The 26,547-nt window shown below is 40.0% G+C and overlaps 1 protein-coding gene across 3 annotated transcripts in view; it reads left to right on the top strand.

The window, feature by feature from the left end:
- PLCH1 (phospholipase C eta 1) overlaps positions 1 to 26,547 on the top strand; it is a 156,200-nt gene that overhangs the window by 63,496 nt on the left and 66,157 nt on the right. For all 3 annotated transcript variants that reach the window (XM_028146487.2, XM_008142214.3, XM_054710964.1), the window contains exons 2-4: positions 17,411 to 17,557; positions 19,589 to 19,832; positions 25,420 to 25,549. In XM_028146487.2, coding sequence (XP_028002288.2) covers positions 17,411 to 17,557; positions 19,589 to 19,832; positions 25,420 to 25,549 — 521 coding nt within the window. The remainder of the gene's footprint in view (positions 1 to 17,410; positions 17,558 to 19,588; positions 19,833 to 25,419; positions 25,550 to 26,547) is intronic.

The raw sequence follows: 26,547 nt of genomic DNA, 5'->3' as shown, positions 1-26,547 counted from the left end.
GAAGGAATGGTACATTGGTCGGAAATGGGATTTTAGTTAAATGAACCTTGTTTGTTTTTCTGTTGCTGAGATAAGTGCTTAACAACAAGGCAGTCCTTCTGGTCACTGTTCACCTAGGATGGGCTCATTGAAACGGCCAGGAGTGGTAATTGTTTCCTAAATGCTGACAGATGCTTTTGTATCATTCAACCCAAAGTTTCTTCTGTTGTTAGCATCACACTGCTTTCACAGTGCTGCAAGTGTTTTTCTGAGATTGCAGGAAGATGCAGGACTAGTTGGTGCTTTCTTGTCTCTCAGATCAGGATTGTGGGGGATAAACGCTGATGATGGCATTGCCCTTGCTCTGCGAGAGGAAAAGAATTTCTGATTACAGTACTTATCAGCAATTACAGTGCTGAATCAGTTGCAAAAATTCAAAATAGCATGTGAGACTGCGACATAATTGTCCTGGAATAGATCTTCAGGAAAGCAGCCTTATGAGATGAGGGTCTCTGTGTATTACGAGCCTTTGAGTCAGCTCCGACTCCTGGTCACCCTTGGATGAGTGATGTCTCCTATGTCCTGTCCTCAACAGCCCCGCTCAGCTTCTATAGACTCATGCCTCCGGCTTCTGCTATGGAATCAATCCATCTAGTATGTGGTCTTCCTCTTTTCTTGCTGCCTTCTATTTTTCCCTGCATTAATGTCTTTTCTTTAGAACCCTGCCATCTCATGACATGCCTGAAGTAGGATAGCTTTCGTTTTGTCATTGTCATGGCCAGCGATGCTTCAGGCTTGATTTGCTCTAGGACCTACTTGTTCCTCTTTCTGGCAGTCCAGGGTATCTGTGGAGCTCTCCTTCCCGCATCATATTTCTTTCTTTCTTTTTATTTAATTCTTCATTGTTGAAAGTATGACATATGTCCCCCTTTTCCCAGCACCATATTTCAAGTGCATCATTCCCTGCCTCCACCCCCCATTTGACTTCTTCACTGTTCAACTTTCACATTTGCACATAGTAATCGAGAAATGAGGGTGTGGATGATCTTAGCCTTGGTCTCTCATGACACAGCTTTGCTCTTGGTGATCTTTCCTAATTCTTCATGGCTGCCCTTCTGAGTCTCAGCCTTCTCCTGAGTTCTTGGCTGCAGTGTTCATCTAAAACGACGACTGAACCGAGGTAAGCAACATCTCTAATCATTTCTCTTCTTTATTGTCTACTAGAGGCCCAATGCACTAAGATTCGTGCAAGAACGGGCCTTCGTTCCCCTGGCTGCCTGCACCGTCTTTGCTCTGGCCCGGAGCCGCCTTTCTGTCTTTGCTCCGCCCAGAGCCACCTTTCCGCCTTCCCACGCTGCCCAGAGGCCCTGAGCAGCTGTGGTGGTGTGAACACCTGGGTCCCGCCCCCGGCCCACTTGATGCCTGTGTATGCAAATTAACCCACCAACTTTGTTGGGTTAATTTGCATACTCGCTCCTGATTGGCTGGTGGGTGTCGTGAAGGTATGGTCAATTTGCATCTTTCTCTTTTATTAGTGTAGATGTTAAAGTTGTGTGTTTCTTCTGTAGTCATGATTCTTGTCTTCTTGATGTTCAAATGCAGTCCTGCTTCAGCACCTCTTTTTTCACTTTTATCCAGAAGTTGTTTAAATCATGGCCACTTTCTGCCAGTAAGATGGTGTCATCTGCATCTCTTGTTATTGATGTTTCTTCCACCATGTGTCACTCCTCCTTCCTCTGCGTCTAGCCCAGTTTTTTTTGATGATATGTTCTACGTACAGAATACACAAAGTGGGAGACAAAATGATGAGGGCCTAAATGTTGTTCACTCCTGTACTGAATGTTGTGGCCCAGGGCAGGGAGAGCAGCCATCCTGGGAAGGCTGCACACCTGTGGAGTGTTGACTTACACTGTTGCCTCAGTGCTTTCTTTGGGGTGATATGCCCTGCATTTCACTGACCTCTCAGTGTCATATGTGACTCTCCCAGTGTCCTGTGTTTCTGATATTAACATGGCTGTCAGGTGTTTGTCACCTTCCCTATTTACCTCCTACTTTTCTTCCTGGAACCACAACTCTTTTTTATATTTTGTGTCTTTCTTGCTGATTCTCTTCTTCACCATCTAAACGTTTACTTCCAGTTGCTCCTTCTTGTCCCTGGCACTGTTGTGTTTAATATTTTCCATTCTCTTTGGCTTGATCCCTAACACTCCCCTGTCCTCCAAGTCATTTTTTTTCTATCCTTCATCAATTCTTATATGTTTCCAATGACTTACTTGAAATACCCCACCAACCACAGGTTAATCATGTACACGGCTCAGCCTTGTTTATTCTTGCTCAGTGGTCAGCCCAGTTCTGCTGAAGAAGTGTGTGAATGTCTGTATTCATGTGCATGTGCGTGGTTAGTATAATTATTTCTGAATTCAGAGAGGCTCAAGAAATCTTATATTCAGGCAATTATGGTTTAATGCAAGCCTTTTCTCTGGGATTGACTGTTTAGAAAACTTTATAGCACATCTGTTCTGATTATATATGCAAACGTGGCTTAAAAGAAAATTTCAGTTTTTTATCTTTCTCCCATTTTTATATATATTTTTTTACTTAAAACTAATTTTAAGACCTATAGTGTAGTGATTTGGGATAGTAACTCCAATCAAAATGCCACACATTAGCTGTGATGGATGCTTGGTTACTTAGTGATGTTTATGTTATACTACATTTTTTAAAAGGGAAACTTGTAATATTAGGACCAGGGTTTGGTGAAGACAAATGATTTTTGAAAAATAAACCTGAGGGGATTCTCCCAGGCATTTTCCTTACCACATGGAAATATTTTTTCTTGTTTAGCATGGATTCTTTTTTCCCCACAAAAACACCTGCCACAGAAATAAAGTGCCTGCTTTTTAAATACCATACAACTGGATTTCCAACTGGCTGTGGCTGGCAGGTACCAGGCCTGCTCACGCAGCAGGTGGGCTCTGCAGTCTTCAGCCCTGGGAGACCAGTGGCCGAGAGCATCGCAGGCTTGTGGGTGGAGAGGCACTTGTTTTTTAGAGAAAATGTGATCACTTCTTCCATTTTCTGTTATTTGACTCTTAGATGGAGAGCCTTAAAGACACACAAGAGAGAAACCAAAGAACGTATATACTTATATGCATAGCCCATGGACATGGGCAATAGGGGGTGAAGACCTGGTGGTGGGTGGGTACAGGCTGGGAGGAGGGGAGTAAAGGGGGGAGGAATGGGAGACATCTGTAATATTATCAACGATAAAAAATATATATTAAAAAAAAGACACAGAAGTGAAACCTGAGTGGATAAAATTAGGACAGTTTACATGAAATCAATTAAGCTTTCTTGACTTTCTCCTCCCCTCTCTATTTTTAAAAATTTTTTTTAAAAAATTATTTTTATTTTTTTAAAACAGAACATGATTGCATTTTTTTAAACTATTTTAAAATTATTTATTTACAGAATTACATTTAAGTAGTTGACAGAGAAACTAGAGGAGGAGGCAGAGATTTGTAACTAGTGTTAAAGGATCATAGCACATTGAAGATCCAGGATATAAAATATAAAACATTTCTGAAGTGATATTGAACCTAAGGAGAAAATAGCATTTGCTTGATACAAAGTTGATCCTCTCACCCTCATACCCTGGATATTTTCACAGGCATGTTGATTTGGCTAAGTGATATTTCACCTATGCTAAGCTGAAATCAGACACAAATTGGAATATGTCTGGGAAGGAAAGCATCTGAGTTTGTAATCCTTTCCATAATTACCCACACACTAACCATTTCTTCTCAGTCTTCCTGTAACTTGTGGCAAAGTAGACAATCAAGTTCTATTGAGATTACCTCACTATGTGTATAGATTTCTAAAGTAATAAATCACCAGGGAGAGCCTGCTTTTAACTTGAGATGTTGTGAACTCCTTTGAGAGAGTGCCACTAGAAGAGGTACTATGACACCAAGCAGAACATGATTGCATTTAATGCACAAGTTTGATACAACCAAAAAGTAAAACACCAGAGTGAAATAGTAACAAAAACCATGGTATTTCATTTGCAATGCATGAGAAATGGTGAACATCTTTAGTCAAAAACAAGCTCTTAAAACCAGTAACAGAGACACTATAATAATGCAAGGAAACTAAAAAACAATAATTGGTGGAGGAAGTAAGAGTTTGAGTGTAAGAACTTGGAACTTCTGGGAGCATATGAATTTTTGGAATACAGAACAGGCATTCTGCATATGAATTTTTGGAATGCAGAATAGGTATTCTTCTTTAAAATGCAATTAAACCCAGGTAGAAAGTGTGCAAAGTGACTTTAAGAAATGAATGAGATAATAACTACCTCAACAAATACTTATTTTATGTCAGTGTATGTAGCACACTGTATAGGTATTCTATAGAGCAGTGATTTTCAACCTTTTTCATCTCATGACACACATAAACTAATTACTGAAATTCTGTGGTACACACACAGATATATTTTTTGCTGATATTACAAAACTTGGTTATAATTTTGACCCATTCACACCGGATGGCTATTGTTGTGTTGGCTGTCATCATTTAAAATAAAATTGAGAATCTAAGGGAAAATAGGTCAGTGCCCCTGACTAAATAGTCAGGTATTGCATCACACTAGTTGAAAATCACTGCTATAGAGGTATTTTGCTTTTCAAAGACATGAGTCTAGATGGGGTATGGGTGAGGTCAGATAAAATGTGATTGGTCATTAAGGCTCAAAACTAAGGAAGCACCTATGTACAAGTTAAGACACATCTAAAATTTTGAGGTATTGAGCAGCCCCCAACAGAACAAGAGATTATAGAGAAACAAGCAGTAATGATTATTTGACCATCAGCATTTCATCTTTTAATCCTCACTTTAACTGGGATATTTCATATTTTATAAGTGTGGGGTGAGACCTTGAGCTAATGTCCCAACATGCAACTGAGCAATAAGCCTTTGCTTCTGTCATTCAAGTGACTCTGAATTAAGGTCCAATGAAGGAAACTGGCTGGCTCCCAATGACCACATACTAAGTAGGTAGGGTGTAATGGTGTCTGGAGATGTGGTCTGCAAACTTAAACACGCCTCAGAATTACCAGGGAGAACTTTTAAATGCAGAGTCTTTAGCGACAAGGATATCTGGAGATGTGGTCTAGGAGTCTATACTCTAAAGAAAGCCAAGATTGGGATCCAGTTGCTGCCTTAGGAGAAATTAGATTTGTCCAAGGATTGCATTCAACTTCTGCCTCCTAGCAATAATGTACACTCCCCAACCAGCAATCAAATAATAAGCTAGTACTTTAAAATTAATGTGTGGTATGGTAAATTTTAAAAATATTTGCCTACTAAAGATACTTTTTGTATCTTATAGAACTAAGAGAAAAGATTTTACTGGTTTTATGGAAGGTTAAACCTTATTCATATAGCCAAATAAATTGCCCTTGCCCAATGTCACCCAAGAAATAGCAAGATTAGGAGTAAGCAATAAATGAAACATAGCCATTAAAATGGTAATTACTAAGACTGTGTAGAAAATTATACCTTAACTAGAGGCATGGTGCATGAAATTTGTGCACTTGTGGAGGGGGAGGTTCCCTCAGTCCGGCCTGCACCCTCTTGCAGTCCAGGAGCCCTCAGGGGATGTCTGACTGACAACTGAGGCCCGCTCCCCCTAAGCTGTCAGTCCGACATCCTTAGTGCTGTTGTGGAGGCGTGAGCCTCTGCGCTTGCCAGCTGTGAGCCTGGCTCAGGGCTTCTGGCTGAGTGGCGCTCCCCCTGTGGGAGTGCACTGACCACCAGGGAGCAGCTCCTGCATTGAGCATCTTCCCCCTGGTGGTCAGTGCACATCATAGCAACTGGTCGTTATGCTGTTCGGTTGATTTGCATATTAGCCTTTTATTATATAGGATAAGAATAAACATTAAGGTATAATTTAAAAAATATATATTTTATTGATTTATTACAGTGAGGAAGAGAGAGGGATAGAGAGTTAGAAACATCGATGAGAGAGAAACATCGACAAGCTGCTTCTTGCACACCCCCTACTGGGGATGTGCCCGCAACCAAGGTGCATGCCCTTGACCGGAATCGAACCTGGGACCTTTCAGTCCGCAGGCCGACGCTCTATCCACTGAGCCAAACCGGTTTCGGCAAGGTATAATTTTTAATGTGATGAACAGAGTATTTTTAATTCATTTTGTATAATTTTTCTATCTATTTTTAAAATGATCATATAGATTTCAGGTGTGGTTTCTGTTACAAGATCTGTATATTGCACTGTGTGCCTACCACCCGAAGTCAAATCTTCTCCAATCATGATATATTAAGACCCCCTTTACCCCCTACTCCCTTCCTTCTGGCAGCCACCAATCTGTTGTTTGTGTTCATGAGTTTTAGTTTTATATCCCACATATGAGTGAAATCATATGGTTCTTAGCTTTTTCTAAATGACTTATTTCACCTAGCATAATATTCTCAAGATCCATCCATGTTGTTACAAATGGCAGTATTTCATCCTTTCTTATGGCTGAGTAGTATTCCATTTGTATATATATGTACCACATCTTCTTTATCAAATCCTCTATTGTGGAACACTTTGGTTGTTTCCATGTCTTGGCCACTGTGAATAATGCTGCAATGAACATAGGGGTGCATATATCTTTGCGAATATGTTTTCAAGTTTTTCGGGTATATACCTAGGAGAGGGATTGCTGGGTCATATGGTAGATCTATTCTTAATTTTTAAAAATATATTTTTATTAATTTCAGAGGGGAAGGGAGAGGGAGAGAGAGCAAGAAACATCAATGATGAGAGAGAATCATTGATTGGCTGCCTCCTGCATGGCCTACACTGGGGATCGAGCCCACTACCTGGGCATGTGCCCTGACTGAGAATTGAACCATGACCTCTTGGTTCATAGGTTGACACTCAATCACTGAGCCATGCTGGTTGGTCTCTATTCTTAATTTTTTGAGGAATTGCGTCACTGCTTTCCATTGTGGTTGTACTAGTCTCCATTCCCACCAGCAGTGAATGAGGGTTCCCTTTTATCCACAACCTCTCCAACACTTGTTACTGCTTGTCTTGTTGATAATGGCCACTCTAACAGGTGTGAAGTTATAATTCATTTTAAATAATCATAGCTACCATTTATACACTCTGAGGATAAAAAAATGTACACAACCCTAGAATAAGAACAATTTTTAAAAAATCTACCAAGTATTCTTATTATGATCTTCAAGGGTCAGGCTCAAATTCTGTCTCCTCTGGAGTTCACCTAATCTTTGTGCACCGTCCTCCCTCTTCCCCCGCCTAAGTCCTTATTGTTCATATGTTTTGTATCCCGCCCCTATTATCACTATGATACATAACATTTCCAAAAGCTAGACCTGGTATATTATAGATTCCCAGTGCTTGGTAAGAAAGATCTTAGGAACCAGTAAACGGATTCTTTATTTTCAGAAAATTAGAGTCAAGGCTGTTTAAAGGACTTATCAGTCATCAGCCAGTTACTGGCCCAGACAGGACCTGCAGGTAGACATTCCACATGGTGAAATGGAGAGAATTGCCCTGGGATTCAGGCCACCTAGTTTTAAATCTGACTCTGCCACTTACTAGCTTTATGACCTCAGCCAAGTTCTTTGCTCATCTGCTCTACAGAGACAATTAATTGTTTTACTAACTTCAGAGATCTTAAGAGAATAAGCCACATAATATATATGTCAATAATGTTAACTCTGGATATACAGTAGACTCCCTGGGAAGCATCTATACTAATAAAAGGGTAATATACTAATTAGACTGGATGTCTTCTGGATGTCCTTCCGGACAAAGCCATGGTGGCAGGGGCCAAAGCAGAGGTAGTTAGGGCCGAGGCAGAGGTAGGGGAGAGCAGTTAGGGGGTGGGCAATCAGGCCAGCAGGAGAGAGCACTTAGGGGGTGATCAGGCCGGCAGGGGAGAGAGTTGGGTGGGTGATCAGGCCGGCAGGAGAGAGCAGTTAGGGGTGGGTGATCAGGCCAGCAGGAGAGAGCAGTTAGGGGGTGATCAGGCCGCCAGGGGAGAGCAGTTAGGGGGCGAGTGATCAGGCCAGCAGGAGAGAGCAGTTAGGAGGTGGGCGATCAGGCTGGCAGGGGAGAGTAGTTAGGGGGCGATCAGGCCAGCAGGCAGAGGCAGTTAGAGGAGATCAGGCAGGTAGGGGGGTGAGCCGTTAGGAGCCAGTGGTCCCGGATTGCGAGAGGTATGTCCTACTGCTGGCAGTCAGACATCCCCCAAGGGGTCCTGGATTGGAGAGGTTGCAGGCTGGGCTGAGGGGACCCCCCCCCTCCCATGCACGAATTTCATGCACCGGGCCTCTAGTAATAAAATAAAACAGATGCCAGCCCAGCCCCACCCCAACAGATGCTGATTTAATTGTTCTGTAGTGGGGCTGTGTGATCAATACTTTAGGAAGGTCTCCAGTTGATTTTGATATACTGCCAGGGTGGCAAACTATGAAATAGACTTGTTAGATGACAATGTACTCTATAAGTAAAGGCCATTATTTAATGTGGCTTGGGAATTTTGCCCCAAATATCTAGTCCAATGTCATATTACTGAAAAAAATGATGAAACAGGGTCTGTGGTCTTAATATATATATTTATATATATTTCACACATGTATGAATTTTATTTTTTTTAATTTAATTTTTTTTTATTAAAGTATAGTTGACATATAATGTTATGTTAGTTTCAGGTATATAACATGATGATTCAATATTTATATACCTTATGATGTAATCACTGCAAGTCTAGCAACCATCTGTCACTGTGTAAAGTTATTATAGCATATTGACTATATTCCCTGTGCTGTACACTACATCTCCATGGTTTATAGCTGGAAGTTTGTACTTCTTATTTCCCTTTTTCACTCATCCCTCACCCCCCTTTGCTCTGCCAACCAACAGTTATTCCTCTGCTTCTGAGTCTGTTCTTGATTTTGTTTGTTTTAAAGGATTTTTAAAAAATAACAAACCATATTGCAGAATGTTGATGACACTGTCATTTCTGATCCTATGTTGAAGTAGAAAACTCTTTACATATTAGATGAAACTAAATTTAAAATTAATTCATGCCCCCTTCCCCAATAGGACAACATTAAATAAATCCAACAAAACTGTATTGTTATGAATTCTTATTTGTATTTCTTTTGTTTTCCAGAGCCAACAATTGCGGAACAGAAACAATTATTGAATATAATACAGATTTCATTAAAAAACAAAAGTGTTATGTAAGGCTTTAGTAAAATAGAAAAAAAAGGTTCTGACATTTTAAAAATTACTGGTTAATTTCTTTCACTCTGGCTTAAATTCCCCCAAATGTACCTATAGTGACTGTGTGCCTATAGGTTTGCAAACAAGTTCCAAAATGTTACTGCTAACCAATTAGTTTCTAAAACCTTTCAAATAATCTCATCTTTGCCATAGGAGTGGTTTAAGCAATGGCGTAAAAAAACAGCAATCTCCACATTGTTTGCTCTTCACTGGGAAGAATCATGACTTAATAAGAGTGGCGTTTTCCCTGGTTGTTTGGAAACACATTTATTCATAAGCTGATATTACTTGACTTTAAAGCCCGACTATTGGTGAGGGAGGGCTTTTCAGGTGAAGCCATTTTCTGTGAAGAGCAGTTATTTATACTAATAAAAGGGTAATATGCTAATTAGACTGGGTCGACCGGCCATCCTCCGAACATTTGACTTCCTTCCGGACAAAGCCATGGTGGTGGGGGTTGAGGCAGAGGCAGTTAGGGGCGATCAGGCCGGCAGGGGAGGGCAGTTGGGGCAAGATCAGGCCAGCAGGGGAGGGCGGTTGAGGGTGATCAGGCCAGCAGGGGAGGGCAATTAGGGGCAATCAGGATGGCAGGAGAGAGCGGTTGGGGGCAATCTCTGTGGGATCAGGCCTAAACCGGCAGTCAGATATCCCCCGAGGGGTCCCAGATTGGAGAGGGTGCAGGCCAGGCTGAGGGATAGCCCCCCTGTGCACGAATTTTGTGCACCGGGCCTCTAGTATTTTATATAAATATCATCCAAAACATTCATGTCCATAGTAAAATGTCCAGATGCGAATCAGTTTATTTTTCCTTTAAAGTTATTCTTTAAAGGCTTTTGGATGAACAGGAATTTTGTCTTCCTGAAAGATAAAATATTTACGGAAGGCAGGTCAGTTGTTTCATGGACTCAGAACTCCGAGGAAAATGTAATTTTAGGTTGAGGGAATAACCAGAACTGTCTTTTGCTCCCGGCTCTCTGGCCCTGAGCCTGTGGGCTGACCTCTCCAGCTGCACTGCCCTCAGCAAGGTGTCTTACACTCACTGTGTACCAGGCCCCGAATCTGATTTTGGTCTGTGCTGAGAATTACACATACCCTTTACTTCTCTGGTGATTTTAGGAACTCTCCCTTTTCTTCCTCTGAGAGAAACATTACCTGTATCATTTGACACTTTTTCCACTGGAAATGAAATTGTTTTCAGAAGCTAATCCCTTTCAATCACTCAGATTTACTCTGATCGGTGGAGGCTGGCAAGAAATCAATTCACATTTTTTCATGAACCTTTTTGCTGAAAAGACTCTCTTGCAGACGATGTGGACTTTTGTTTTGCCTGCGAATGCACAGTCTGGTGATAGGCATGTTCACAAAAAAGTGCAAGTGATATTTATATATATATATATATATATATATATATATATATATATATTTTTTTTTTTTTTTTTGCAAGTGATATTCTTGTATGGCCTAACGCAGACATGGCTGTAACCCTATATTGCGATGCAGTCTCCAGGTGACGTTTACAGCAGAGGAGCAGGGTACCAGCTGTGCTTATTACTATTGGAGATGACTTTGCATCTTGGCTTTTTAAAGAATAGAGCTAGGGTGATGGAACTGTCCTAAAATTAGATCATCACACAACTGTCAATACACTAAAGCTATTGAACTGTACATTTAAGACAGGTGAATGTTAATGTATATAACTTATACCTTAAAGCTGTTATAAAAATCAGCATTGGATGGCATGTTTGGCATTCCTAACAGACTGTGACTACCTCTGCTTCAAACATGGCTGAAAGAATTGAACCTCTTAATATCATATATACGTAGTGGAAATGTTGGGAATCTCTCCCCAAAGGATACATATGTTGTATTAGGATACTTCATATCACAAGTATATATATTTACAATATTTTCTGCTTGAAGGATTTATTGAACTGATAGCCCCTAAGGAAATGTACTTATTTAAACTGATTGTAGCAAAATGATGGATTTAATCCTGATAGAGAGTTGAATTCTAAAGGACTTTGTAGGCAATTTTGTTAGCCCTTTCATTTTACAGATGAGACTCTGTTAGGCTTTAAACTCTAATTATGTAATAAAGTTAGAATATAGTTCTCTGTCATCTCTTCTGCTCTTTAAATATTTATGCTATACTATAAGGCAGCTATTAAAATGATAATTATTAAAACTGTGTAGAAACATGGAAAATGTTGATAATACAAATAAAATAAAGCAGAGGGCCAAATGGCTTAAGTATCATGATTGCAACCAGTGTGTCAAATTATGTACACATTAAGATCTGGACCATAATAGACCAAAACAATATGTGTATTATGTGATGGGTTGATGGGCATTTCTCCCTTAATATTCTTGAAAGTTGCTGCATTGTATTCACATAACTTGTTTTTTTTTCTAAAAATATTAAGGCTATCATAGGGAGAATGACGTAGGCTCAAAGGGATTATGCACGTGTTGGTAGCTGCCTGAATTTATAGCCCACATTTGCAGACTTTCCAGCACTGGGAATGTGTGTGATGAGGGTATACCATTCTAAGCCACTGGGACTCTGTCCTTGTTGACCTGCTTCTGGAACTCCTTCTTTGTTCCCTTGTTTCTCATCCCATTTAATGGAATTGACCGACCCAGAATGGTTGGAGAATGACTTTTACTGTTAATTCCTCCACTGAGGGCAGAGCATGAAGAAATTGGCTTATGCTGACACAAGTGACTTAGAGGACTCTGGAAGAATATTTTGTGATCATTACCTCCTGCGATGAATTACAAGGAATGATTTGAGGGTTTTCTTTCTCTGGTTAACTGGACAACTCAATGGCCTGTTTGAGGAAGGGAGAAGTGGGTTAGAATGACTCTCAGGACTGCATTGGACTTGATTTTTCCATTTCACTCTAACCAAATGGCTTTTCATTGTGACAGGGAAGGATCACGGAGAAAGTGGGAAGCAGCTCCATAAACAATTTAGGCAGCGTATTGTTTCAAAGTCAGCTGTGCAAGGACATTTGGATCATGTATGCTTGCCCACTCTACTAGATGGTGCTGGAGTCTTAACCCACAGCTGAGTTGGTGGGATAAATGTGAAGCTAGTGAATATTTAATATATTGTGTAAACATACTCCCTCTCTAAGGGATTGGATCCCATTTTCTAAAATGTTTTTGTTTCTCTGGATCAGGCGTCCTCAAACTACGGCCCGCGGGCCACATGTGGGTGTTTTTGCCGTTTTGTTTTTTTACTTCAAAATAAGATGTGTGCAGTGTGCATAGGAATTTGTTCATAGTTGTTTTTTTTTTTAAAACTATAATCCGGCCCTCCAACGGTCTGAGGGACAGTGAACTGGCCCCCTGTTTAAAAAGTTTGAGGACCCCTGCTCTGAATGGTATTTGCTTAGTGGCAGGTGGTATTTATTAGCTCAAGTAGCTGATTATCCTTTTATATCACTATGCTTTTCCTGTTAAATTGTCAAGATATTGTAGCCATAGCAATTCCATTTCAGGGAAAAGAAATGGGACTGTGAAAAGGAAGGGGAATGAAAGGCAGTGTGAGCAAAGCAGAGGGCACTGTCAGGTATGAGACAGTCTATCGATTTATAGTCCTTGCTTTATAGATCTGTGATGGTTCAGTTATTTCAACTTCTTTACTCTGGCTTAAACAATTTATTTTATTCTCTCTCCCCAGAGACATACATTCCTAAATTATGTCTTTTATTCTGTCACTCCTTCGCTCAGAAATATCTAGTGAATCTCTTATTGCCAATGTTATACCAGCACCTCTAACCCTCTACAGCCCAGTCTTATCCGGCCCATGGATTCTGTCAATGCCCTTTGAGTCACTCTTCCAGAGATGGAGGCCAGTCTTTCCCTACCCTCTGATCACACTTCTCCTCTTTCCTGCCCCAAAGTCTTCACTGATTCTGTTTTATTACCATGCTTCTCCCCATTCCAGCTCACTGTAGACTTCTTTTTCTATAGACCCCAAAGTATTTATGTCTTTACTTCTGACTTGGCATTTATTTTTAAAATATTTCAATAATAAAACCATAATAATAACTACCATTTACAGTGGTTATGATATGCCAGGTACCATTTTCAGTACTCCACTGGAATAAACTCATTCAATTAACAGCAATTCAAGAGGTAGGTAATATTATCCCCCATTTAATAGATAAGCTAATGGAGACACAGAGGGATTAAATACTATATTGCCCAATGTCATACAAGCTACTAAGTTGTAGACCTGGAGTTCTACCCCAGGCTGTCTAGATCCAAATTTGGTATTCTTAACCACAGCTCTGAACTACCATAATAATCTCTTTAGATGCTTCATTCTCTTCAAATTCAACCTCTTTAAGGTAAAGAGAAGTCTTTTTGCTTTTTGCTTTCCCTAATTACATAGCCCTGTGCCTAGAACTAGGAGTTGCTTTGTTTATTGAAGTTCTAATAGAGTTTTTTGGGTGTTTTGGCTTGGTTAGTTTTGATTTTATCTTGATACGATGACATACTCTCTTCTGTTCTCCCTTTAATTACTGGTATGAGATGGTCAATGTGACTGTCAAGAATTGAAATTCGTGGCCCTCATTACTTAAATGAATGGTGCTCAGTGGTGGTAAATTTACTAGTGTGAAGCTAAATCTCAAATTTTGTTCTGTGCTTCAAAGTAAACATTTTAAGAAGCATTGTGTTTATTACTTGGGTATTTGATATGTCAGGTAACGTGAGTAAGAGCAAGCTACACTTCCCTTCCCTTGTAATATCAGTTCTTAAAATCGTACTTAACTTTATGTTGTTCTCCCTTAATTTTTGGGGTGGAAAAAGGCTCTTCGTGGAGGACATAGTGAATGTTGGTTATAGGCACCTGTAAAGAGCACCTTGCACATGCAATGTTAAGCTTTGGGGTCAAATGATCTTTCTTAGTAAAGATAAGATACTCAGCCAGCAAAGTTGAAGTCTAACGTTGTTAAAGTTTATTTACTGTGTTTCCTTGATCTGTTTCTAACATCGTACTGTTTGTGGGTACTCAGCCAGATGCTTCCAGTGCTCTAAGGGTTATATATGTGTCTGTGTATTTGTTGATGAAGTAAAAGCTGTTTCTGGCTGATATGATAAAAGAACATTTGGAGGAATATTGCATAAGTTGCAGAATCAAGGGGAAAATGGAATAATTTGTCACCCTCAGGAAGAATAACTCTGACAACTGTGGCATCTTGGAGTGGCCAACCAGGAGCGTCTCTTAAGTCTTGGCCATTGCAACGGCTCAGTGCTGTTTTTATTTAGTGCTCTGCTGCTGTGGAGGGAGACAGATTTGCTGGAAGCTTAAGTCAGGTGCCCATGTCTTAGTTGGTGATTGACAGGCCACCAAAGGCACATGAAATGGGAAAAGAGTATTTCCATTTACCTGTGATGGGGAAACAGGCAACACCAATGGTCTCTTCCAACAAGGTTCATCTCAAAGCAGAGAGAATTAAATGACAGCTTTCACTTGTACAAGAGGCTATTTGGATATTACCAGAATTCAATCACCAAGTTATTCTCTATTTGGAAAATCCTTGCAGTTTAATTCATCAACACATCTTTTATGTCTAGATCCTTATTTCCCTCTATTATACACCAGGCCCCTTCTTTTAGGATAAGCCTTCCTTTTAGTTCAACAAGGGTTTTCTTTAGAGGAGCTGTCACTAGATTGTATCTCTGGAAGTTAGCAACTTTCAGTTTAGCCTCATAAAATCCTAAAGGTAGAATCAGAACTTGACAGGTTAATTAGCCTGCTCAAGCTGAGATAGAAGTATTATTGAGTGTATTGGTTAAAACTCTCTGTGTTGCAAGTGCCAGAAAACTCAAATTGAAGCTATTTGAGCAGAAACTAAATAGTTCAGGAATATGTCTCCAGTTTCATGAGGGGCTCGATACAGGGCTCAAATAGCAGGACCAGGACATTTTTCTCCCTATTTATCAGCTCAGCTTTGGGTTCTGTTTCAAGCAGACTTGCTTTTCATGGATCCCAGATGGAAGCTGGAAGCCCTGGGCTGCAAAATTTAGCTATAGAGGGGTTAAGATCCATTTTTTCCAGAAGTCCCAGTTGTCTTAGATTCAATCACATGCCCATTTCTGAACCAATTACTGTAACCACAGTGATGAGATACCCTGGAGCTGAAGGGTAGATCAATTTTAAACAGTCCACATGACTGAAAATGGAGGGAAAAATTAATGACTCAAAGAATAACCAGAAAGTTTTTGGCAGGAAAGGAAGAGGATTATGATGCTGGGAAGTAAAAAAAAAAATTATGTTGAATTGTGAAAACTTGATTTTTTAATTATATTTAAAATGATATTTAGTTATTTTCAAACATCATCTCTCTCTATATATATAAAACCCTAAGTGACTGGAACGATGGGTTACTATGACGCGCACTGCAGGGGGGCGGTGGGGCTGGCCGGCCAACCTCCTGTGGCCCCTCCCCCTGGCTGGCCCTGATCCCGATTGGCCCCCCCCCCCACCCTGATCGGGGGTGAGACCAGCCGGACCCCCACTGTGCACGAATTTGTGCACCGGGCCTCTAGTAAATATAATAATACTAGTGCCCTGGTGCACGGATTCATGCACATTGAAAGGAAATTAATTAGAAGGTGGCCAGTGGGGCAGGACTGGGTGAGACAGGCGGGACATGCCCTGGAGCCAACCTCCTTCAGTCCCTCCCCGACTGGCCACACCTGGACGGCGCAGCTTGAGGTTGTCTGCGGAGTGAGTGGGGTCCCTCCAGCAGGTGGGGTTCCTTAGCCTGGCCTGCGGGGCTTGGGCTGAAACCAGCTCTTCAACATCCCCCTAGGGGTCCTGAATTGAGAGAGGGCAGTTCTCGGGTGTTGCACCCCAGAATTGGGCTCCCTCCTCTCTGGTTCTAGGTGCATCACCCGAGAACCGCAGCTGCCAAGTCACTGCAGATCAGCAGCTCCTGCGTTGAGCATCTGCCCCCTGGTGGTCATTGTGCATCATAGCTACCAGCCAGTCGGCCGGTCATTTAGGCTTTTATATATATACTAGAAGCCCAGTGCACAAATTCATGCACAGGTGGAGTCCCTTGGCCTGGCTGGTGATGGGGACTGATCGGGGCCAGCTGGGGGGAGGGACTGTGGGAGGTTGGCCAGCTGTGGGAGGTTGGCTGTGGGAATGCACTGACCATCAGGGGGCAGTTCCTGCATTGAGCGTCTGCCCCCTGGTGGTCAGTGTGTCGTCATAGCGACCGGTCAACCAGTCATTCAGTCAAACGGTCGTAATGGTTGCTTAGGCTTTTATATATATAGATATACACTGAGTGGCCAGATTATTATGATCACTGAATGCATAATAATCTGGCCACTCAGTGTATATCCTATATAATAAAAGGCTAATATGCAAATTGTCCCCTCGACCAGGAGTTTGACTAGCAGGCAGGCCAGCCAACTGCCCATGTCCCCTCCCCTGGCCAGGCTGGCCAGACCTCACCCATGCACGAATTCATGCACCGGGCCTCTAATACACACACACACACACACACACACACACACACACACACACACTGAGTGGCCAGATTATTATGCGTTCAGAGATCATAATCTGGCCACTCAGTATAGATGAACACATATGTAGCCATCATATAATTCAGCAGTTGTTGAAACATTTTTGCCAATTATGTTTCTGTTGATTGCCTTTGAAAGCATTAACATAAGATGCTTTTACAACTGGCTATGTAAGAACTTAGAAGATCTAACATGAAATCTGAGACCTTGCTTTATGAATATAGATCCAAGTATCAAATGGTCATCGGACTCACACCAAAAAAACAATGTGTTGCACCCTTGAACAAAAGATGACTTTGTGCAGCAGTAATGCATTGTGTACCTGGAAGTACAATTTTATTTCAGTAAGTATGGTTTTTTTCCTGGCTTAAGCCTGATGAATCAATTGCTTAACAACTCTTTCCAGAGTATCTGTAGCAAATTTGCCTTCTGGTCCTGGGTGTCTTCAGGGGTGAATCAGAGGTTTTATTTGACAGTGAAGTTTCTGAACATCAGTACCCATGTGCATTGTCTGAGAGCTGAATGTGCTCTGATCTCTTGCAGTTGAAAGATGCATGAGTGTAATGCAGTCCGGGACACAGATGATCAAACTAAAGCGTGGGACCAAAGGGCTCGTCCGGCTCTTTTACCTGGATGAGCACCGGACCCGCCTCCGATGGAGACCCTCCAGGAAGAGTGAGAAGGCAAAGAGTAAGATCCATCTCTGAATTTTGTGTGTGGCCTGACACAGTAACACATGGGTTATATTGGGTGGGTTCTGTGGAAGCTTCAGACCTCTGGAACATCCATATTTTTGCAAGTTTTGGGGTCAGCTGTTAAAGGATGTGGAGAGGCAGAATAAGTTATAACCATTTTTGCTTTTTAAATTATTTGGGGAATTTAAATCCATAAAAGTTTTCTTGTTCATGAATGCTGTAAATGTTAATATTTCCCCTGTGTTGGAGACATTACACACTTACACACACACACACACACACACACACACACACACACACATATATATTTTACTTGACATATGAGATTTTATAGCCTGAGGTCTTTCATTTTCCTATGAAAGTTTATGGGTATCATAAATCCAATGGATGTTATGAATATAGACCTGTTAAAGTGTTTTGATTAGTTGACTGATTAATAAGTTAAGGAAATTGTTTTAATGAAATCAAGTAAAATAGCTTTGATCTGTCTCCTCGTTAAGGCCTGTCTCTCACACCTTCTACTCAGCACCAAGTCCGGTGGTCTCCTGTAAGGCCTCTCTCATCTGCTCCTTCCATCCTGTTGTCACAGGAACCTTGTCCAGGGTCTCATCACCTTTCCGGTGGCCTATTGCGAAGTCTCCTAACCAATTTCCATTTTGCTAGTTTTTTTCTGCTTTGATCAGTTCTGATGCTTTCCCCTTCAAGTAGCAGAAAACCCGGACCAAGTTAGGCTTACACGACACACAAATTTGTTATCCCATTTGGCAAGAAACCCAGAGATTGGCAGGCCCCAGGCATGGGGTACTGAGTCTCTAGTTCTGTTTTGCTGAGTGCTCTTGGCTCTGTCCCTCACAACCTGACATAACAGTGAAGAGGCAGCAAGGGACCTTCTCTTCATTTACTTCCTTTTTAGAAGAGAAGAACCTCTTTCTAGACCTTTCACTCTTGGCACATTGCCCCAGGTCTCCTTGGTTAGAGCTGGGACGCATTCCCACACCTAAATCAATCGTAAGAAATATGAATGGGGACACCCCAATACCTGAGCCCCACTAGAATTTGCCCTGGGGCTGGGCACATGCTCATTTTCCTGAATCATGAAGGGACCATGAGTTGATACCAGAAGAAAATCTGCTATTAAGGCAGGGGAGGAGAAAAGGATGGTGTATGTGGGCAATGAACAGGATATGCAGCTCTTCTGATTTATGCTTATCAATAAAGAGGCAAACAAGACATATTGTTTCAGTTTAAAGTACATAATATTCCCTGTAGTGCTTCTCTGATACAAATGTTCCGTGCTGCCCCACTGCATAAATAGTGCTAATCTCTCATCTACTGTTCTAGGCTCTGCACAATCTACCCTCTAACTACCCCTCCAGCTTTTACTCCTGGATTCCCCTCTTGAGCTTTGCAGTCCAGCATGAATGGCCTGCTCTGTGTCCCTGGAGTGGGCCCTATGCTTCTGTATCTTTATGCCTCTTTCCCTGGGATGCAACCTTGTTCCTTTCGACCTCTCTAACCCCTGCTCTACCTTCTCCTAATGGAATCCTTACTCTAAATGCCAATCACTTTTAACTATGCTATTTGGTTACCATTAAATTTTTTTTTTCCTTTCAATTTTCTATCTTCTCATGCATTATTTAAAACACCAAAGTTGGCTCTAGGTCTTTGTATGTTTTCCCTGCATAAATAGGTGAACTATAAATTTGACATATTTATTAGCTCCCTTTTCTACCAGTCTTCTTGCCCTGCTGGGCATATCTATCATTTTATTATAAATTTCAGCCCATCCCGACTCAATGCCTGGGAGGGCATTGCCCAGTCTGCCCAGGAAGGTCAAGTCTCATGTAGAGAAGGTTCCTAGCAGTAAGTGACAGGGCTTGTATTCCACATTTATACTTAAAAACCACAGCTCACAGGCAATGAATTTGTTCATGCTTATTTTTAAAAATTTAAAATGATTTTGCTTTTCCTTTTTCTCAGTCCGTATCCATATCTTCACCTGTCATGTATTTCACTTGCCTCACAGTACTTATTGACTCCATTTACAAAGTCACCGAGGGTCGGCAGTCTGAAATATTCCACAGGCAAGCTGAGGGGAACTTTGACCCCAGCTGCTGCTTTACCATCTACCATGGTAACCACATGGAGTCCCTGGACCTCATCACCTCCAACCCCGAGGAGGCCCGCACCTGGATCACAGGCCTCAAGTACCTGATGGCCGGCATCAGTGATGAAGATTCCCTTGCCAAAAGGCAAAGGACTCATGACCAATATCCTTCCTAAAGCGTTGTTTTTGAGTTCTGTGTGGAATCGTGTGTGTGTGTGTGTGTGTAAGTGATGATCAGTCTATGCTTATTGTCCCCCCAATTTTTTTCTTTCTTTACCCCTAGCCCTCACTATTCCCTCCTCACTCTCACAGAAAGTAAACGAATGTGTGAAACACATAAAAACAATCGTATATAAAGTCAGAAGCAGACTTCTGTGGAAGAGACTGAATTTAGCTCCAAGAAATATCCAAAATGAAGTTTCCCCAGAGAGATGAGGCAACCAGGAAAGCATTTATTTGTATTAAAGAAAAACCCTGCTTTGTTAGAGCCAGTTTAGTTTAACAAATAATTTTTTGAGTTCCAATTATGTACCCAGGACTTAGCTCCTTTATACTTTCCCTCTCCCTTTTCTAACATACAGTTTGGAAACGGAACTGATTGACACTCCAGGGGAACTTTCTTTTTACTTAATAACATTTATCCTATGTAAATTGCTTGAGAGACTGGAGGCTGAGTTTCATTATTGGTTAAACCCATTCTTGTGGTTCTGCAGTGCTGACAAGTTAAATGATTGAGGCACTTGGTCTGAAAGGCACCTCTCCTGCTGGGATCGAGCTGGTGGTTCTGGCCTCGGTTTTCTTAGCTGTGAAGTGTGGGTCTGAGACTGCTCTTTTGTCTCTTCTGCACATTTTGAATGGCCTTAGAGTACAGATGCCTCCTGTCCAGGTGTAGGGAGTAGTACCACTTCCTTGCTGTCATTGGAATGTGGGCCTTAATTTTTTGCCAAGAGTGGTGATAAATTTACATTACTCTAGCTGTAATCCCTCACCTGGGGTATTGTTGGAGCAGAGTGGAAATACTCAGCCCAGGAAAGGGTTTTGACAGTGTGAACTCCTGAGCTGATGAGCCATGATGCTTTCATCAGTATTCTCAGCGTGAAGATAAATGCAACTGGGATTCATAAGAGAACAAAACACACAAACATAGGAACAGCTTTTGGTGCTCTATTCTGTTAGTTTGCTTCTTAACTTCCTAACCTTTGGTAAAAACAAACAAAAATACTGACCCAGTAATAATGCTTTTTGGTGCAAGCCACGCAACCATACTAATATTGTTTAAGGCAATGTTTATTAAACAATAAGGAGTATTTCTTTTTCATGAACAACAGATCTGAAATGGGGCAGTTCCAGGGTTGGTTAATCAGTGGCCCAGAGATGTCACAGAGACCTAGGTTCTGCCATCTTCAGTGTGTTGGCTTCCCTTTGTTAATTATATTTTTAAGTTTTTGAGGACCTGCCATATTGTTTTCCACAACAGCTGTATCATTTTACATTCCCACCAACAGTGCACAAGGGTTCCAATTTCTCCATATCCTCACCACACTTGTTTTCTGTTCTTTTGATAGTAGTCATTTTAATGAGTGTGAGGTGGTAGTTTTTAAAAATATATATTTTTATTGATTTCAGAGAGGAAGGGAGAGGGAGAGAGAGAGAGAACATCAACGATGAGAGAGAATCATTGATTGGCTGCCTCATGCACACCCCCTTCTGGGGATTGAGCCCCACAACCAGGCATGTCCCCTTGATCGGAATTGAACCCGGGACCCTTTAGTCCACAGGCTGACGCTTTAGTCACTAAGCCAAACCAGCCAGGGCTTTTGATTGCATTTTCCTAATGTTGGTGATGTTGAGCATCTTTTCATGTGCTTGTTGGCCATTCATATAACTTCTTTGGAGAAATGGCTACTTAAGTCCTGTGCCCAGTTTTGAAGCAGGTTGGCATTTTTTGTTTGGTCATTAACTTTTAGGAGTTCTCTACATAGTCTGGATATGAATCCCTTATCAGATATATAATTCTAAAATATTTGCTTTCACTCTGTGAGTTGTCTTTTTACTCTGTTGACAGTGTCATTTCATGCATAACATTTTAAAATTTTCATGAAGTTCCATTTGTTACCTGTGCCTTTGCTATCTTATATAAGAAATCATCATCACATCCATTGTTATGAAGCTTTTGTTCTATGTTTTTCAAGAGTTTTATTGTTTTAGCTCTTACATTTAGGTCCTTAATTCATTTTGAGTTAATTTTTGTAAATGGTGTTAGATAAAGGGACCAGCTTCATTCTTTTGAATATTGATGTCCAATTTCTTTTTGGTACCATTTGTTGAAAAGACTGTTATTTTCTAATCAAATTGTCTTGCCACCCTTGTCAATGATCATTCAATCATATATGTGAGAGTTTCTTTCTGGGCTGTGTATTTTATTCCAATAGTCTATATATTTGTCTTTATGCCAGTATCATACTGTTTTGATTGCTGTAGCTTTGTAGTAAGTTTTGAAATCAGGAACTTTTAGTTCTCCAGTTTTATTCTTCTTTTTAAAGTTTTTTTAAATAATATTTTTAAGAGAGAGAGAGAATGAGAGAGAGAGAGAGAGAGAGAGAGATAAACATCGATGTGAGAGAGACACATTGATTGATTGCCTCCCACACACACCCTGACTGGGGCCAGGGATTGAGCCTGCAACTGAGGTATGTACCCTTGACAGGAATCGAACCGGGGATCCTTTAGTCCACGGGCTGACACTCTATCCACTGAGCCAAATCGGCTAGGGCTGCTGAGTATTTTTAAAAAAATCAATGATCATAAGAGAAATTGGTCTGTAGTTTTCTTGTGTCCTTGTCTGGCTTTGATATCAGAGTAATACTGGCCTCACAGAATGAGTGAGGAAATGCTCCCTCTTCTTTAATTTTTTTGGAAAAATTTAAGAAGGGTTGGTATTAGTTTTTTAGATGTTTGGTAGAATTCACTAGTGAAGCCATCAAGACCAGGGCTTTACTTTGTTGAGAGATTTTTTTTATTACTGATTCAATCTCTATATTAATTATAGATATATTCAGATTTTTATTCCTTTCTGATTAGATTTGGTAGGTTTTGTGTTTTTAGAAATTTGTCCATTTCATCTGTTATCCTATTTGTTGGTGTATGGTTGTACATACTACTCTCATTATCTTTTTATTTCTGTAGAATCAGTAGTAATGATCTCATTTTCATTTCTGATATTTGTAATTTGAGTCTTCTCTGTTTTTTTTTCTTAGTCCATTTAGCTTAAGGTTTGTCAATTTTGTTGATCTTTTTGAATAACTAACTTTTGGTTTCATTGATTTTTTTTTCTATTGTTTTTCTATTCTCTATTTCACTTATCTTTGTACTAACTTTTCTTATTTCCTTCCTTTTGTTAGTTTTGGGTTAAGTTTTTTCTCTCCCCATAGTTTTTTTAGGTTGTAAAGTTAGGTTGTTGACTTGAGTTCTTGTTTTTTTTTAATGTAAGAATTTATAGCTTTATATCTCCCCCTTAACAATGCTTTCACTGCATCCCATAAGGTTTTATATGTTGTGCTTTCATTTTCATTCATTTGAAAGTATTTCCTAATTTCTCTTGTGATTTATTCTTCAATCTATTGATTGTTTAAGAATGTATTGTTTAAATTCCACAGTTTTGTGAATTTTCCAGATTTTCTTTTGTAACTGACTTCTAACTTTATCCCATTGTGATAATAAAAGTCACTTTGTATAGCTATCTTTTTAAATCTAAAGACTTAATTTGTTGCCTAAAATATGGTCTATTCTTGAAAGTGTCCTATGTGCACTTGAGTAGAATTTGTATGTTATTGTTGTATAGATTGTTGTATGTGTGTCTGTGAGATCTAGGTGGTTTATTGTGCTGAGTCCTCTATTTCTTTACTTATCTTCTATCTGGTTGTTTCATTCTTATGAGTAGGGTATTGAGGCCTCCAACTATTATTATAGAACTATTCCCTTTTTCATTTTTTTCAGTTATTGCTTTATATATTTTGATGGTCTCTCATTAGATGCATAAATGCTTATAATATTGATATCTTCTTGCTGTATCAAACCTTTTATAAATATGTAATGTCATTCTTTGTCTCTTATAACCTTTTTTCATTAGTATAGTCACCCCTAATTTACATAGAAAGTCTTTTTCCCCATATTTTCATTTTCAACCTGTTTGTGCCCCTGGATCTCAAGTGCATCTCTTAAGACAACATATAGTTGGGCTATGTGTTTTTACCAATGCCAGTCTCTGACTTTTTACCAAAAAGTTTAGTCCATTTATATTTGAAGTAATTACTGATAAGAAGGGAGTTCTGTAATTGTGCTATTTCTTATCTGTATGCCTTATGGCTTTTTTGTCCCTCATTTTCTGCATTCCTGTCTTCTTTTGTGTTTAGTTGATTTTTTTTTTTTGCAGTGTAATATTTAAGTTATTTCTCATTTTCTTTTGCATATATTCTATGGCTATTTTTTGTGTGGTTACCATGGGGATTACTTTTAACATCTTAAAGTTATAATATTCTAAATAGAATTTATACAAGCTTAGGCAATAGTTCTTCAACCTGATTTGTTTGTCCATGTTTACTGGCAGTAGAAAGTTTCCATATTTGGATTAACCAGTTGATAACTGAGTGATTTCATATTCTGAAAATATGCTACCTGAAAAGCACATGTACCCAAGAACTGCACAAAACAGTTAAAAAAAATCAGAAGCAGTTGATATTTGTTTGAATGAGGAGAGAAAAGGAAAGAGGAAATTAATGAATGATAAAAAGGAAGCTGATGTCAAAAATAGGGAACATTATTTGAGTTAGGGAACCATTCTCATATGGTTTTGTCATAATTTGATAGGGTTTTAGATAATGTCTTAATGATAGTATGACATCCTTAATTGGACTCACATTTAATTACGTTAATTGAGGGAACAGATTTGGAATGTTCATGATTATTACACTTCAATTAGGCCTGAAAACTTCAACTGTGAATGAATAATGAGAATAATGAATCTTAATTGGCTGTAGGAAAAAAAAAATTCATCCAGTGTAAAGTGTAATTCAAGCTATTTCTGCAGTATGAGCATGTTGAATTGGAGGCAGATGCAGGACTCATATCTATTAGAAGCAATATGGTGTTGTGGTTGAAGACTCAGACTGGTGCTGGGTTCCAGCCCCAACTCCACAGGGGTGAGTTACTTAAACTCTTTTGCCTCAGAGTTGTTATCTGTAAAAGGTGATGATGTTAATGATAGCACCTACCCTATGTACCTGGTCCCCTTACTAATCCTTACTAAATCTCTCCTTCTCCTTTAGTTTATATCCTCATGTGAATAAGGAGATTGAACTAGATGGTCTAAATTTCTAAATGTAGGAGTGGAACTCAGAAAAGGGAATTGAAAAGATTGGGTACCATGGAGTATTGTGAAGGTAAAAAAGATACTAAATGCAAGGTCATAGACGGAGAAGGCCTAAGCTTGGAATAGTTGGGGTTTCATCACATCATAGAGATAGATACATAACATTTTGGATATCAATGTTGGAGTTGAAGAAGCTCTCACAATAGCATGGCTTGACTCGTTTCAGAGAAGGGAATCACCTGTTTGTGTTCTCCTTCCCCCATTTCTTCTGTTGTCACTCTTAGTAGCTCACTAAGAGCCTCCTCAAAAGAATTTCTTCTGAGTGTTCTGTTAGCAGCTTTTATTTTGTGAAACACAAGTGTTTTTCTTGACGTTTCTGCATGTGGGTGAAGCAGACCTTTGAGGAAGCTGATAAGAATGGTGACGGCTTATTGAATATTGAAGAGATACACCAATTGATGCATAAACTAAATGTCAACCTACCCCGAAGAAAAGTCAGACAAATGTTTCAGGTACGTTTTTTTACAATCAAGTTGGCCTTAGGTAAAACCCACATGAGTGGTTATTGGTATATTCAGATATTTTAAAGTGCTATTTTTTTGGAAGCTAATATTACCTGCTGTGTATTGCTTTGTTTTTCTTTGATGAAGAGAGACATTTTGTTCCATCAAGGAAAAAACACACTTTCATTCATAATTTCACTTCCTAAACTGCCTTGTTGCTGTTTTCAGAGAGTGATCATAAGCATCTTACCTGACAAATAATGGAGTAAATGTGATCAAGTCTCCTAGAGAGGAGGGCAATATCTCATCTGTCCACCTCACAGACTGTTGTGAGGATCAGAATAAAGACATGAAAAAAAAAATTGCACTTGTTGAAATCCCCGAGAGCCCTCTGTTTTATTTCAGATGAGTTTAAAATTCAGAATCCATAGGACTTAGAAGTGCTGTATCACTGCTACTGTTTAGGGAGCTCTCCCGAAGTTCCTTCAACTGCCTGTTGGTATTAGATGAGATGTTCTTTCACTGTTGGTAATTGCTTGAGAAAAAAATCCTTGGGCCCAAACTTAGTCCTCCATATAAGGTGTAGAAGTCAGCTCTGCTAAGTTTGAGTTAGTGTGAAGACAGTGTTAGATTATTAGTAATTACTGGGATATGAATTTAGGAAAGGCTCTTCTTTGGAGGCAAATTACATGCATAATCCATGATTTGCAATGATTTTCTCATTGACTACATAGGTGGTGTTTTGTACCTCTAAAAAGAAGTATAGGGGGTAAATATTTTATGATGTTTTGTGCTTTGTTTTCTAACCACTTGCTCTTAGAGGGGGTAAGGGCAGAAACAACATGAGGGGTGAGTTGCAACAATGAATGGAAGGTGGAGGCTGGCTTCCATCTGTGACCTCTTACAGTGGTCCTGTCATTTGAAACTCTAGGCTGGATATGGTCTGCATTGTGGAGAACTTGGTCCCAGTGCACCAGAGGACAACCTGAGAGGAAGGAATGAGATAT

The sequence above is a fragment of the Eptesicus fuscus genome, chromosome 3 (genome assembly GCF_027574615.1).
Source record: "Eptesicus fuscus isolate TK198812 chromosome 3, DD_ASM_mEF_20220401, whole genome shotgun sequence".
In the NCBI taxonomy this organism is placed as follows: domain Eukaryota; kingdom Metazoa; phylum Chordata; class Mammalia; order Chiroptera; family Vespertilionidae; genus Eptesicus; species Eptesicus fuscus.
The sequence above is the reverse complement of the archived record's forward strand: the minus strand, read 5'-3'. Positions and strand labels throughout refer to the sequence as shown.